The sequence below is a fragment of the Beta vulgaris genome, chromosome 5 (genome assembly GCF_026745355.1).
Source record: "Beta vulgaris subsp. vulgaris cultivar EL10 chromosome 5, EL10.2, whole genome shotgun sequence".
Classification (NCBI taxonomy): Eukaryota; Viridiplantae; Streptophyta; class Magnoliopsida; order Caryophyllales; family Amaranthaceae; genus Beta; species Beta vulgaris.
The window spans coordinates 54,445,942-54,460,899 of NC_079206.1; the positions used below are offsets into that span (position 1 = coordinate 54,445,942).

The following is a 14,958-nucleotide window of genomic DNA, read 5'->3' on the forward strand; positions in this document are numbered from 1 at the left end:
AAAAAACACAGCCAAAGTTTGGGACGAGCTTTTATAGTTTTTTTCCTCTAATTGCAGTACTTGCCAAATTCTTTAACTAACTCATGCTTACGTGTTTATGCTTCACTTTTTGCGCATTTAGGCCCATACAAATTTGCATTTTCTTTCTCATTCATACTAATTAAGCCAAAACTAAATACCTTCTGTGTTTAAGACTTAGTTTATTTAAGGCCTTTGTGGTCCTCCTTGTTAGAGCGGTTCACGGACGGGACGACTCGCTAAAGTTCGCCCAGACCGGCTCGCTAAAGTTGTAAGTTTGGACAATAAACTTTGGAATTTTTTTAAAAATGGGGGGGTCAAGCCCAACCCGCTAATATTAATGGTCGGATGTAAACAACCTTAAATATATCACGGGCAAGCCCGTCGGGCCCGTTTATCATAATATCTATTTTCTGTAGAATTTAATTTTTTAATCTTAGAAATTTAGTGGTGATCTATCTTTTGAAATATATAATTTATTTGCACTAATATAGCTTTGGTAACACATAATTATCTTTATTCTTACCTTTACAACTTAATTTGTTGATAATTTGTCGTCCTCTTTGTCACGAAATTTTTTTCACTTCTCTTTATCTTACATTATGATTATCAACTTTTCTTTTTCTATTTTAACCAAAATTATGTTTCAATTTATAGATAGTAAAGGAAATTTAGTAGACTTATCTGGAAAAAAAAAAATATCAATAGGCCCGTTAGGTCGCGGACAAACCTGTCCGTTTATTTGACGGGTACGGTCATGGACAAGTAGTTAAACCCGCATAAAAGGGTTTGGACTAGACATATTAAGCCCATTGGACAAAAATTCAAGATTAGACCCGACCTACAACCCGCACAAGCCCGCAGATGATCACCTCTACTCCCTATCATATTTTATTTGCACATTTTGTATTTTGCTTGTATAAGTAAAGTATATGACAAATGTGTGGAAAAAATGTGTTTGGAAGTACATAGTTCCAGGAGCACCTGATATTTTGATTAGTTTATTTGGTAAGATTTTTACCTCTAGTTAAGGTTTTAGGGGTTCGGATCTTGTCGATTAAAAATGTTTGGAGTTGGGATTTCATTACCTTTTCTCATTGCTTGCTTTCAAGTGTTAGCCTCTAAATATTGGTTCCAGAAACTATAAGGATTGAAGTCTACTAAGTTAATAATCGTCAGTGTCCAACTAATTAAGCCAAATTAAGCCAAATAGATGTTGGGAATGACAGAGTGAGAGAAAATATTTCTTCAAATTTTGGAGGATGATATTTACAAACAGATAAAAAAATCCTTTTTCACCTTAGTTCTCTTTTTTTAAAATCTCTTGTCCAACTAATCAACAAAAAATGGGAAAATCATCATCCTGTTATGAAATATAATATGGATGCCCATTATACCCCGTTAATATATCCGGGATATTCTAGGGTTTTGTTCTCCAAGTAAAACCCTAACTATTGTATTGTATATATATACCTGGACTATATGGAATAAGATACAACACGATTCTCTCTCTCTTCAGTTTATTTACAACACGTTATCAGCACCAAACCCTAGCCGACTGAGCAAACAAGAAACCAAGGAAATCGAGGTTTGCAACCCAATTTCGACTTTTGTGAATGCAAGGTAACACACCCTATGCTTCGTGATATTTCTTTGAATTTTTTTTCTTCGCTTCAAAACAAAACAAAGTGAATTATTTTGTCGCTTTCGGTAGGCCTGCTATTGATTTATATTTTCGTGGTTAACACACGCAATACGTTTTTTTTGAATTCCCACCATAGTTTGATGCTTGATGATTATTCATATTGATATAACACCGAGCGTATATCACTTGAATTTGTCTTAATATTTTTATTTTTTTTATTTTTGTCCTTTATATGATTAATCTGCAGCAACAGCATATAGCACTAACATTATTTTTTTTAATTATGTAAAATCATCATAGATACAAAAGAGTGATTGCATTTGCTTGTTACTGCCATATGTTTGCCACTGTGATGTCAACTTGGTTTGACTCATTGTAGTATTGTGTTGCAGTGCTCCATGTGATACATGTAGGACAGTAGGAATTTGCTTAGTAATACACACTGATGCTCACATATTTTTGTATTTTTCGTCTTTTCGTGGTTAAAGTTTGTATAACGGCTGTTTATCACATGTTGTCACCCTCGTGACCCTTCTGATTTCGTTTCAATTGTATATAGTGAACTATGTCGAATCTTACAAAACTTGAATTTGCGGCCCTTGATATTACTGGAAAGAACTATTTGTCTTTGAAATTCACCTAGATGCAAAAGACCTTGGTGATACAATCAAAGAAGGAAATAAAGCAACAAGTCAAAACAAAGCTAAGGCTATGATATTTCTTCGCCACCACCTGCATGAGGTCTTAAGATTGAGTACTTGACTGTGAAAGATCCACAAGTCCTTTGGAGTAATCTAAAGGAAAGGTATGACCACCAGAAAACTGTAATACTACCCAAAGCTCGTTATGACTGGTTACATTTAAGACTACAAGACTTTAAGTCTGTAAGTGAATATAACTCAGCTATGTTCAGAATTACTTCACAGTTGAAATTATGTGGAGAGAAAATCACTGATGCAGAAATGCTAGAGAAAACATACACTACCTTTCATGCGAATAATGTTGTCCTGCAGACACAATACCGTGAAAAGGAATTTAAGAAATATTCTGAACTTATATTTTCTCCTTGTGGCTGAGCAAAATAATGAGCTACTGATGAAAAATCATGAATCACGTCCAACTGGTTCTGCTCCATTCCCTGAAGCGAATGCGACATCCCATAATGGGAAAGAAAAATATCATGCCAACAATAGTGGTCGAGGACGTGGACGTGGACGTGGACGTGGACGTGGACATGGATATGGATATGGACATGGTCGAGGTCGTGGAGGTGGATACGAATATGGTCGAGGTCGAGGCCGAGGTGGTTCTTTCCAGAATTCATATTCCCACCAGAAGGGGGACAATAAAGATGATAACAAACAAGAGAAAGATAAAAATGAGAACGTGACCAATGTATGTTACAGATGTGGAGGAAAAGGTCATTGGTCTCGTACGTGTCGTACACCAAAACACTTGGTTGACCTCTATCAACAATCATTGAAGCAAAAGGGAAAGAAAGTAGAAACAAATCTTGTGTACGAAGATGGCGAAGGTGACTTTATTGTGGCAATACAACTCACCTGGAAGTTGCTGATTTCTTCACCACCCCTGAAGGGAATAATTAATCCTTAGATTAGATTATGGTCTTTTAAAGAATAAAACTTCGTTTTCGTTTATTAAGTTATTACTATGGATTTTTGTTTGGATTATGTTATTTTATTTTAGATTTTATTTGTTAGTACTATGATTTTATATGACATTGTTAAATTTTGGTTATTTAGTTATTCTTATATATTATTGTTATTTCATTTATTTGAAGAATATGAATACCCCTCAAGTTCAGTTAGCAATGAATGGTGAAGATTTATGCCTAGCAGACAGTGCAACTACTCATACCATACTAAAAAGCAAGAGATATTTCTCTTATTTGACAATGAAAGAAACTAGTGTGAGTACTATATCAGGTAGTACAAAGATAATTGAAGGCTCCGGAAGAGCAAATATATTATTGCCTATGGGAACGAAATTTGAAATCATTGATGCACTATATTCTCCCAAATCTCAAAGAAATTTATTGAGCTTTAAAGATATTCGCCATAATGGATATCATATTGAGACAATAAGTGAAGGAAATGTTGAATACCTTCATATCACGAGTATTACCCAAGGCACTAAGAATATTTTGGAGAAATTACCTGCATTTTCCACTGGTCTGTACTATACTAAAATCAATACAATTGAAACATATGTCATAGTAAACAGGAAGTTTGCAGATAATTTCACTATTTGGCATGACCGGTTGGGCCACCCTGGTTCAATAATGATGCGAAAAATAATTGAAAATTCATGTGGACATTCATTGAAGAACCAGAAGATTCTTCCTAATGATTTCTCATGTGCTGCTTGCTCACAAGGCAAGTTGATAATACGACCTTCACCAACCAAAATAGATTTTGAATCTATCAATTTTTTGGAACGTATACAGGGAGATATTTGTGGGCCAATTCACCCACCATGTGGAACATTTAGATATTTTATGGTTTTAATTGACGCATCGAGTAGATGGTCACATGTATCCTTGTATCAACTCGCAACCTGGCGTTTGCGAGACTACTTGCTCAATTGATTAGATTACGAGCACATTTTCCAGATTTCCCTATGAAGGCAATCCGCCTTGATAATGCTGGTGAATTCACTTCTCAAGCCTTTGATGATTATTCATGTCTATTGGGATAAGTGTTGAACATCCTGTAGCACATGTTCACACACAAAATGGTCTAGCTGAATCATTAATAAAGCGTCTCCAGTTGATTGCTAGACCACTACTTATGAAGTCCAAACTCCCAATCTCTGCTTGGGGACATGCTATATTACATGCAGCAGCATTAATTCGCATCAGGCCAACGAGTAATCAAAAGTTCTCCCCATCAAAATTGAATTTGGTCAGGAACCAAATATTTTCCATCTAAAAGTTTTTGGATGTGTGCTGTATATGTTCCAATTGCTCCACCACATCGTTCTAAGATGGGCCCTCAAAGGAGGTTAGGAATATATGTTGGATATGAATCTCCATCAATAATTCAATATCTAGAGCCATCCACAGGGAATCTATTTAAGGCTCGATTTGCAGACTGTCACTTTAATGAGTCAGTTTTTCCAACATTAGGGGAGAGAATAAACAGCTGGAGAAGGAAATCAGTTGGAATGAATTATCATTATCTCATCTTGATCCTCGTAATAAACAATGTGAATTAGAAGTCCAAAAGATAATTCATTTACAAAGCTTAGCAAATCGATTGCCAGACGCATTTACTGACCCAAATAGAGTAACCAAGTCGCATATACCAGCTGTGAATGCTCCCATCAAAATTGATGTCCCAGAAGGAAAACATCAAACTGCTATTGAGTCTACAGCACGCTTGAAGCGTGCGTGGTAGACCTATTGGTTCCAAAGATAAGAATCCTCGGAAAAGAAAAGGAGTAGGAATTGATAATGGCCAGACCGAGGAAACAAAGAATTCTAAAGGATCTCCAGGAGAGACTTTAGACATGGCAAAGGAAGAAATTCAGGTACCTGACAATGAAGAGATCTCAACTGATTATGTCATGTCTGGAATAAAATGGAACCGAAATCAAATCGACGTCGATGAAATTTTTGCATGCAATGTAGCAGTTGATGTTATGGAAGAAAATGAGGATCATGAACCAAAGTCTATTGAAGAGTGTGCACAAAGCAATGATTGGCCAAAATGGAAGGAAGCAATTGAGGCAGAATTAAAATCTCTTGCAAAGAGAGAAGTATTTGGACCAGTAGTTCGTACACCTAAAGGTGTAAAACCAGTGGGACATAAATGGGTCTTTGTGCGAAAGAAGAATGAAGATGGTGAAATTGTGAGATACAAAGCACGTTTAGTTGCACAAGGATTCTCACAAAGACCTGGAATTGATTATGAAGAAACATACTCCCCTGTGGTGGGCGCAACTACTTTTAGATTTCTTATTAGTCTGGCAATAAGAGAAGGACTTGATTTACGTTTAATGGATGTAGTCACATCCTACTTATATGGGCCACTGGACAATGACATTTATATGAAAGTCCCAGAAGGATTTAAACTGCCAGAAGCAACAAATTCTAATTCTCGAGAACATTACTGCATAAAATTAAACAGATCTCTTTATGGATTGAAGCAATCAGGGCGTATGTGGTATAATCGCCTCAGTGAGTACTTATTAAGTGAAGGCTATAAGAATGACCCTTCAGTCCATGCATTTTTATAAAGAAATTTGAGGCAGGATTTGTAATAATTGCAGTGTATGTTGATGATTTAAATATTATTGGGACCCCTGAAGAGATTTCACACACAGTGGAATATTTGAAGAAAGAATTTGAGATGAAATATCTTGAAAAGACAAAATTTTGCTTGGGGCTACAAATTGAGCATCTAAAGAATGGAATCCTTGTGCATCAAACAACATATACAGAAAAGGTGTTAAAAAGGTTTTATTTGGATCAAGCACAACCGTTGAGTAGCCCAATGGTTGTAAGATCACTTGATGTTGATAAAGACCCATTCCGTCCTCGAGAAATCAATGAAGAAATCCTTGGTCCTGAAGTACCATACTTAAGTGCAATAGGGGCATTGATGTATCTTGCTAGCCATACGAGACCTGACATATCATTTCCTGTGAACTTGCTAGCAAGGTTTAGCTCATGTCCAACTCGAAGGCATTGGAATAGAATAAAACATGTACTTCGTTACCTCCAAGGAACGAAAGATATGGGTTTATTTTTTTCTAACCAACCCAAGATGCAGGGTATTTGTCTGACCCCCATAATGCTCGATCACAAACAGGATATGTGTTCACAAGTGGTGGTACTGCCATTTCTTGGCGTTCCATGAAGCAAACCATTGCAGCCACTTCTTCCAACCATGCAGAGATTTTAGCTATCCACGAAGCTAGTCGTGAATGTGTATGGTTAAGGTCCGAAATTCAACATATACGAGAAGATTGTGGCATTTCTATAGGGAAAGAAGCTCCAACAGTTATGTATGAGGATAATGCAGCATGCATTGCACAACTCAAGGAAGGATACATCAAGGGTGATAGAACAAAACACATTTTACCAAAATTTTTCTTCACCCATGAACTGCAGAAGAATGGTGATGTACAGGTTCTACAGATTCGTTCAAGTGAAAATTTGGCAGACCTATTTACCAAGGCACTTCCCACCGCTACTTTCAAGAAATTAGTTTACCGTATTGGATTACGTCGTCTCAAAGATCTCAAGTTATGTAATCATGAGGGGAGTAGATGCGTGCTGCACTCTTTTCCCTTAACCATGGTTTTTCCCACTGGGTTTTCCTGGTAAGATTTTTAATGAGGCAGCATCTTACGCGCATTAGGAAATATTTTATTTTAAGAGAGAACTTTTATTTTGTATAATGGACATCCAAGGGGGAGTGTTATGAAATATAATATGGATGCCCATTATACCCCGTTAATATATCCGGGATATTCTAGGGTTTTGTTCTCCAAGTAAAACCCTAACTATTGTATTGTATATATATACCCTGGACTATATGGAATAAGATACAACACGATTCTCTCTCTCTTCAGTTTATTTACAACACATCCTAAATTTTTTTTCTCCAAACAAACGGAGCACAAGGGAAGTAGAATAAGGAGAGGTAGGGAAAAAGAAATATAGAGAAATTAACACACAAGGATACTGAAATGGGAAATAAATAAGACTACAGATGACGGGATGGTGAAGGACATGAACACTAAGAGAAGATGGTAGGACTCAAGTATAATTTTAGAGTAAAAAATTTGTATGGACCTGATCCACGCTCAATTAATGTGGATCTAATATTAGTACATGTGATAGAAAAAGGGTCATTATATAATAAAAAGTAGATATAAATTGTAAATAATGGTGAGTCGGTGACTATGTGAGAACAAAGGTTATTATGTCATATAGTGAAAAGTTTGTCATGGTAAACTAATGTAAGAAAGGGTGAGAGTATCCACATAAACTGACATTGTGCTAGATAATAATATATTAGTGTAACTTAATATTTTAATAGGCCATTATATGATAAAAAGGTCACTATGTCATATAGGTGAGTTTGGTCCAAAATAATATTAGTGTGGACCATGTCCATGCAAGAAGGTGAGAGTGAGAGTTTTTTTAGACGGGAATGAAAAAGACATTAATAATAATAACTCATGCAGCACATACAATGATAATTCATATTTGAAATGTACAAGATTTAGCAAGTTACAATAATTTTTACAATGGAACCAATTAAATTTCAAGCATACTCGAGCACAACTCCAACTTCACCATTTCAAGATTGACGCGAGTAGTGTACTTTAATGTCTATGTATCTTTCCACTTAGACCTTCACAATATAATTTTGTGACATAATTATTATTCTTGTTGACGAATTGATGAAAAAAAATGTAAACCCTCATGCATTCGGATCATCTTTCAAATTATCAACACCATGAAAACAAGAAAACTCATACATAGATGAAAAACAACCTACCAAAAAAGGGGAGAAAAACTCTCATAATTGCTTATTGTTGCGGCTGAATTGCTGCGGATTTACCCATATGCAACAATAAACCACGTCAAAAGAAAAGGAAAAATCGAAAATCAACTTATTGTTGTTGTTTTGGGTGGAAACAGTAGCAACAAATGTCAAAGGGGATTTTTTAAAAGTTTTGATCGGCTTGACTAGATCTATTGATGCGGTTCTCACCCAAAACCGTAGCAATAGATTCAAATAGTATTTTTCAATTAATCTATTGTTGCGATTTTTAATAGAAACAACAACAGGTCTCAAAGTTACTAGGGTTAAACCTCAATTTCTCACTTAGACGTCGTTTTGATTTCATTTACACCCTCTCCTTCCTCTCACTCTCAGTTCTCACGCCTTTTCTTCCTTCCACACCTCTCATATTCTTCTTCGTTGTTCATCTCTCGTCTCTCATCTTCTTCCTTCACACATCTCTCATCTTCTTGCTTCGCACATCTTTATAGAATTAAAATCATAATGATTGTATTAAAACACAATCTTTATAGAATTAAAAATTTTAAAATACAATCTTTACAGAATTAAAATTTTCTTGGCCTATTATAACGATTTTTGAGTAACCCATAGTATTCAAAATGTCTTAATGTGAGAGTGAGAGTTCTTCTAAAAATTAAAAGGAAAATTTATCAGAAACCATATTTTATAAGTAATTTTTTGTGATAAATCATCTTTTATACATTTTTGGGCACAAGCTCGCCATTTTTATAAACTTTTTATTATTATAAGTTATCGCTTGTCGGATTCTAGATATTGGCTCTGTTTGACATTACTAGCTGAAAATAAACTGAAACTGATAAGATAAAGGTGAAACTGATAAGGTGCTGAAACTGATAAGGTAACTGATTAGTTTAACTGTTTGGCAAAATTAATTGATTAAGTTGATAAATTAATTTAGCAAAATTAGTTGTTGTCAACATTTTGGAAAGATTTTCCAAAATTTCAGTCACCTGATTGTGAAAAGGTAAATTTTTTAACTTATCATTTAAGTCATTTTAGCGTGCTCCCCAAACACTGCTACTCATTTTAACACCTAAAATATGTTAGCACCTTATCATTTAAGGTAGTTAAAATGCTTCCCCAAACAGAGCCATTGACCTAAAATTTATGGTGTTAACCATCATGCACAAGGCATGTGAGGTCATTAAACTCCATTTTCGACCCATTTATTCGCTCTTCTTCCCATTTCAGCCCGTATCGAGTGAAGAATTGAGAAAGAAATGGGAAGAAAGGGGTTGAAAATTATGTTAAATGACATCATGTGCCTTGAGCGTGATAGTCACCATTCGGAATTTTAAGTCAATGTTTGGAATCCAGCGAGTGGTGGCTTATAACAAAGGTGTTTCTAAAAAAGTGGTTTTGTTTCTAAAAATTTACGAAAGATGATTTCTCACAAAAAAGTTGCCTATAAAAGGTGATTTATGGCAAATTTCTAAAAAAAAAAAAAAAAACTAGAGAGGAGAGATATATGAAGAACATATAAAGATTGTATTTTAAAATAGGAAAAATTGTGAATAACCACCTGTCAGATACTCTTGTTTCAAAATAACCACCCCAATTTCATTTGCGTTTAAATAACCACCTCAACTTATCTTAACGTTTTTAAATACCCACCTCTTAACAGAAAAATGTGACTCCGTTAACAGTGGCGCCTGTTGACACGCTTTTTATTAAATTTCCCGCCAATTTTCCACGACTTTGAGCTATATATATATATCTCTAACATTGACTATCCTAATCTAAACAAATTTGCAAATATTTACTTCAATTCCACTGTGATTCCTCTTGAAGCTCAAAATTCAGGTATGTTCTTTGCAATTTCTTTGCAATCTCTAACATTGACAAACCTAATCTAGGGTTTTAATGTATATATTTAGGGGAATTAGGGCCTTTTCTTGTATTCTTATGAATTCTAAATTCTACCTTTATGAACTTAAATTCTACCTTTATGAACTTGTTAGGAATTTGTTATGGCTGAAAGGGAATCAATTACTTGCCATTGTACTCTCCCTGTTGCAAGGAGGACTTCTTGGACTGAGAAGAATCCCGGGCGAAGGTTCATGTCTTGCAAATTCTATGAGCATGAAACGGAGTGGAGGGGCTGCGGTTTTTTTAGATGGATTGATGAGGGACAAACTGAATGGCAGAAGCTATTTATCAATAAACTTATGCTGCAGAAGAGGTTGTTGGAGGGCAGAGTTAGGTCATTGGAAGATGAAGTGAGCAGTTTGCAAGACAACGAAGACATTGGTGAATGATTATGGTAATTTGGAGGTCAAGTATAGACTTTGAAGGGTGAATTGAAGCTGAAGAAAAAAGCCAATCCAAAGCAAATGAAGGGTGGATTATGCAAGGGATTTATGTTTGTTTGTGTGTTAGTATGTTGTGTGATTGCAGCTGCTAGGGCAATATAAGATGCAATTAGGGTTGTATTAGCTAATTTAGGGTGGAGTTTTTTTGGTTTTAGTTTGCTTTCCAGTAGTGAGAAAGCTTATTGTTGTAGTTGGTGTATTAGAAAAAAAAAATGAACCTTAATGAATAGCTATGTAATGGTGGAATTATCATGTATTTTGACATTCACTCTTAATGAAGCATGAACTTATCTTAGCTATGTCATCATCCATATGTCAAGTTATTGAACTGATATATCAAACAGAAATTCATTCATGAGCTGATATATGTTTTCCAAACTCATAATCACACACAAACTGAACAGAAATTGATATTCACACACTTGCGATTTTCCATATCAGAAACTGATATCAGTTTGTGACTTACATCATTCACACACCTAAGCACTAACCATACCAGAAATTGATACCTGTTGATATATCAGTTCAATAACACCAATTTCCAAACACAAACTGTAACATGTTCACACACTAATAGATGATTCATAAGCTGATATTTCCACATCAGAAATTCATATTGCAAAAATCAAAATATCCATATGTTCACAGATTGATATCATTCAGCTTAAACCAAAAAAAATCCAAAGCATACAGTTATCCTAATACAAATTCTAACACAAATCACTACAAATCTCAAACTGGTTTCTTCTTGGAGCCTTTGAGAGGTAGCTTAGGTCTGAACTGAGGTGTAGATGATGTTGCTTGTTTCTGAAGTGAAGATTGCCTGGTGACAGGAGGAGCTGTTGGTGGTTTTGGAGGTGCTGTAGATGGCCTAGCTGCTGGTTGTTGTGGCTGTGGTGGCTTCTTTGATATATTTGGTTGCTTGCTTGTAGGGGGGTTATGCACAGTTGAAGAGCTTGCTTGGGAGGAGCTTCCTATGATGGTGTCTGCTACTTGCTGAAATAACAAAAAAAGCATATATGTGTTAGTAAAAAAATCTGAAATTTCATATTAAACCTCATAACACAAGCTAGATAAATACCTTTTTGTTCTTAGCTCTCATAGATTTTTTTGACCTCTCGGCTACTGCCCATTGTGAAGTGCTAGGAGGCCTCCCAACTTCTTTTGTATTTGCTGAAACTGTTGTAGCTTTGCATCCCCTTTTATTGTGTCCCACTTGACCACAATTGCTGCATTTGCACTTTGCCATCTTAACCTTCTTTGCTTTTTGTTCAGCCTCTTCCCCTTTTCCTTTTTCCTCTTTTTCAAATTAGGTCTCCCAGGCATAATCTTATGAACTGGTGGTAGAGGATGGGGTAGATCAATTTTTTTCCAGTAATTAACACCAGGCATGGGGTTGATGGCTTGGCTATATGCATGTAAATATGTCTCTCTACTATAGGCTGCATCAACATAGTCATTTGGATCAGCATTCTTCTCCAAAATGCATCTAAATGCATGCACACAAGGGATGCCTGTCAACTGCCAGTGATAACAAGTACATGTCCACAAAGCCAAATCAACTTTCAACTGATCACCCCTATGACTAACTTCATACATATCTTCTCTACTAATCTACAACACACATTTCCTTGACTCTTCCTCCATTCCATCAAAAGTCTTCTTAATATATGGCATGTTTTTCCCTTCATAAGATTGAACTCCTTGCCATTTCTCATAGTTTCTCTTCATCAAATACCTTCTTAACCATTCCATCATGGTTAGAACTGGCTTGTCTCTTGCCTCCTTTATGACAGCATTGAATGTCTCGCACATATTGTTCACCAACATGTTGGATTTGCAATTGGTGGAGAATTTGTGCCTTGACCAGTGTTGTGGAGGAATGTTAGCTAAGTATTCATAAGCTTCTTCAGATAGACACTTGATGCTCTCCATGTTAACCTCAAAGAAAAACTAAAATTAATTAATAGATTAGTCCCACACTTAAATACCATTTAATGAATGAGAAACAAAGAAAAAATTCCTCTGTTGACATTACCTCTGTTGTTGCCCTTGCTGCATTCCAAAAGAGGGACTTGAAAATACTCCCACTGAACCTCAGTTTAAAATTTGCCCAGATGTGCCTAAAACAAAATCTGAGCTCTGCTTTTGGTGCAAGCAAAGGAAAAGCCTCCAACAGTCCCTGTATTGTATAAAACACCATCACAAACTGATTTAATATCTTCACTTAGTTGACAAATAAACTACAGAATATACAAATGTATTTTAAAATCATACCTTTTCTCTATCAGACATAAAGGTCCATCCTTCACCCAATGGAGCTCCACCAATGTCCTTCAACAACAATTCTATGAACCAACACCAACTATCTTTGTTTTCCACCTCAACTATTGCCCAAGCAAAAGGGAATATGTTGTTATTTCCATCTTTTACGACAGCAACCAAACATTGTCCAGGATAAGCTCCTTTGAGGTGACACCCATCCATCCCAATAACAGGTCTACATCCCTTCTTAAACCCTTCCTTGCAAGCATTCAAGCACACATACATTCTAACAAACAGTAGGGGAGGTCTCTCAATGCTATCAACCATAACATATGCACTGCTACCAGGATTATGTTCGATAAGAGCATTCACATAGTCCCACACTTTGGCATATTGTTTAGATGCATCCCCGTAGATGATAAGTTTACATCTAGCCCTTGCATACCAAGCCTTGGTATACTTAATCCCTATGCTAGTGTCCCTAAAAACCTTGTTAATAAAGGCCTTAAGCTTCCAATTAGGATCAGCTCTAAAATCCTCAATGTATCTCTCTGCTAGGTATTCACTAGTCAACTTATTAGTCAATGATTTTCTCACACAATCATGCTTCATGTTCATAGATTTCAATTGCCAAGTACCACTATTAGGTAATTTCCTAGCATTAATTTTGAAATTACACTTCCAGTTTCCCTTATGAGGACAAGCTATCAACTTAGGGTCTTTTCTCAACTTAGTCTTTTTCACATCCCATTCACAATCACACCTATCTTTGCAATAAAGAGAAATTCTTGTGCCATCATTGTGAAGGCTGTAAAAATCATACCTATTTTGTATAGCATGCCACTGAATAGCTATTCTCAAAATTTCAGATGAGTCAAACAACATACCAGGCTGAAACTCAATTGGATGCTTGAAAGCAACCTCTGGATTAAAGTGTGGCCATCTTTCTTCATCATCACTGCTACCATCAATGCTCCTCAACTCATCAGAATCATATTCAATCTCAGGTTGCAAACTGATTTCTTCCCCAGCAACATCTTTCACAACCTGTTTTTCCTTTTTTGAACTTGTTTCACCCTTGTGAAACTGAAGTGAACCATTCACTTCTTTCAACAAATTATCCTTTGCAATTCTTCCCCTAGTTTGCAACTCTTCATTTTTAATACCTTTCAAGTCAACTTCTTCTTCCCCAGCAACCCAATCAATATCATCTAAGCTTGTGTATTCAGATGAACTCTCACTTAGTGAATCTGCCTCACTGTCACTCTTAACAAAAAGCTTCTTCTTTGCCTTTGGCTTCCTAACAACCTTGCCTTTCACCTTCCCCTCATCTTTAATCTGCTTTTGCTTACCTTTTTCTTTTCTCTTAGGTTTATCCTCTGTTAATTCCTCTTCACCACTCTCCACTCTACAACTTGTCTTCTTCCTAGCAGTGTGTTTAACTCTAGGAGTGGATTTTTGTCCCTTTGGTAGTCCTCTCTCAAACTCTTCTCTGGTCATAGGCCAAACATCATTGTCATTTTCTACATCTCTAGGTGGCAGATTCAACCTTGGGATTCTCCTTTGTTCTAGTTTAATAACTTTGGCCAACTTCATATTTTTTTGGCTATTTTGAGTTGGAGGGTTTACTATGGCTGGTTTAGAGCAGGTAGAAGAAGTTGGATTGTTTCTTGTATTGGGTCTCAAAGTGGGCTTTTGTTGAGTGGCTTTTTGGGTTGAAATTTATTCTTGTTTATGAGAGTTAACAACTGTGCAGAAGCAGTTCAAAGTTTGGCTTTTGTCAACAGTTTCAAGCCACAATGAAATGGACTCTTGGTTTCTCAATTCAACTAACCCACTGCTTAATGTTTTACCCTTCTCACAAAAATGAAACTTCAATATACTTGGCAAATTCATACTACTAGCAGCATATGCATTCTCTGCCATTCCCCATAAATACCTCAAATTAATTAATTCTTTCTCTACTTGACAATTAAGGTAACTGAACCCCCCCTCATACTGAACCACCTTCCTCCCTTTAGTAATCTTCTGAGCAAAATCCCCACCAACTTGAAGCCTAATTTGATATTTCGACATTCTAGCAATGGCAAAACTGAAATTAGGATTCTACCAATTTCATAACGCAATCAACAAC

General features: G+C 36.0%; 2 protein-coding genes across 2 annotated transcripts; both read right to left on the reverse strand.

Annotated features, from left to right (window-relative positions):
• Positions 1-11,681: 11,681 nt before the first annotated feature.
• On the reverse strand, positions 11,682-12,158 carry LOC125498005 (uncharacterized). Its single transcript, XM_048645731.2, has one exon. It carries the CDS (start codon positions 12,156-12,158, stop codon positions 11,682-11,684), a length of 477 nt encoding a protein of 158 aa, XP_048501688.2.
• A 15-nt stretch (positions 12,159-12,173) lies between these two features.
• Positions 12,174-14,420, reverse strand: LOC104908753 (uncharacterized). Its single transcript, XM_048645340.1, has 3 exons — positions 12,837-14,420; positions 12,598-12,741; positions 12,174-12,512 (listed from the first exon to the last, which is right to left on the reverse strand). The coding sequence occupies exons 1-3, from the start codon at positions 14,418-14,420 to the stop codon at positions 12,174-12,176; spliced, it is 2,067 nt and encodes a 688-aa protein (XP_048501297.1).
• Between the last annotated feature and the right edge of the window lie 538 nt (positions 14,421-14,958).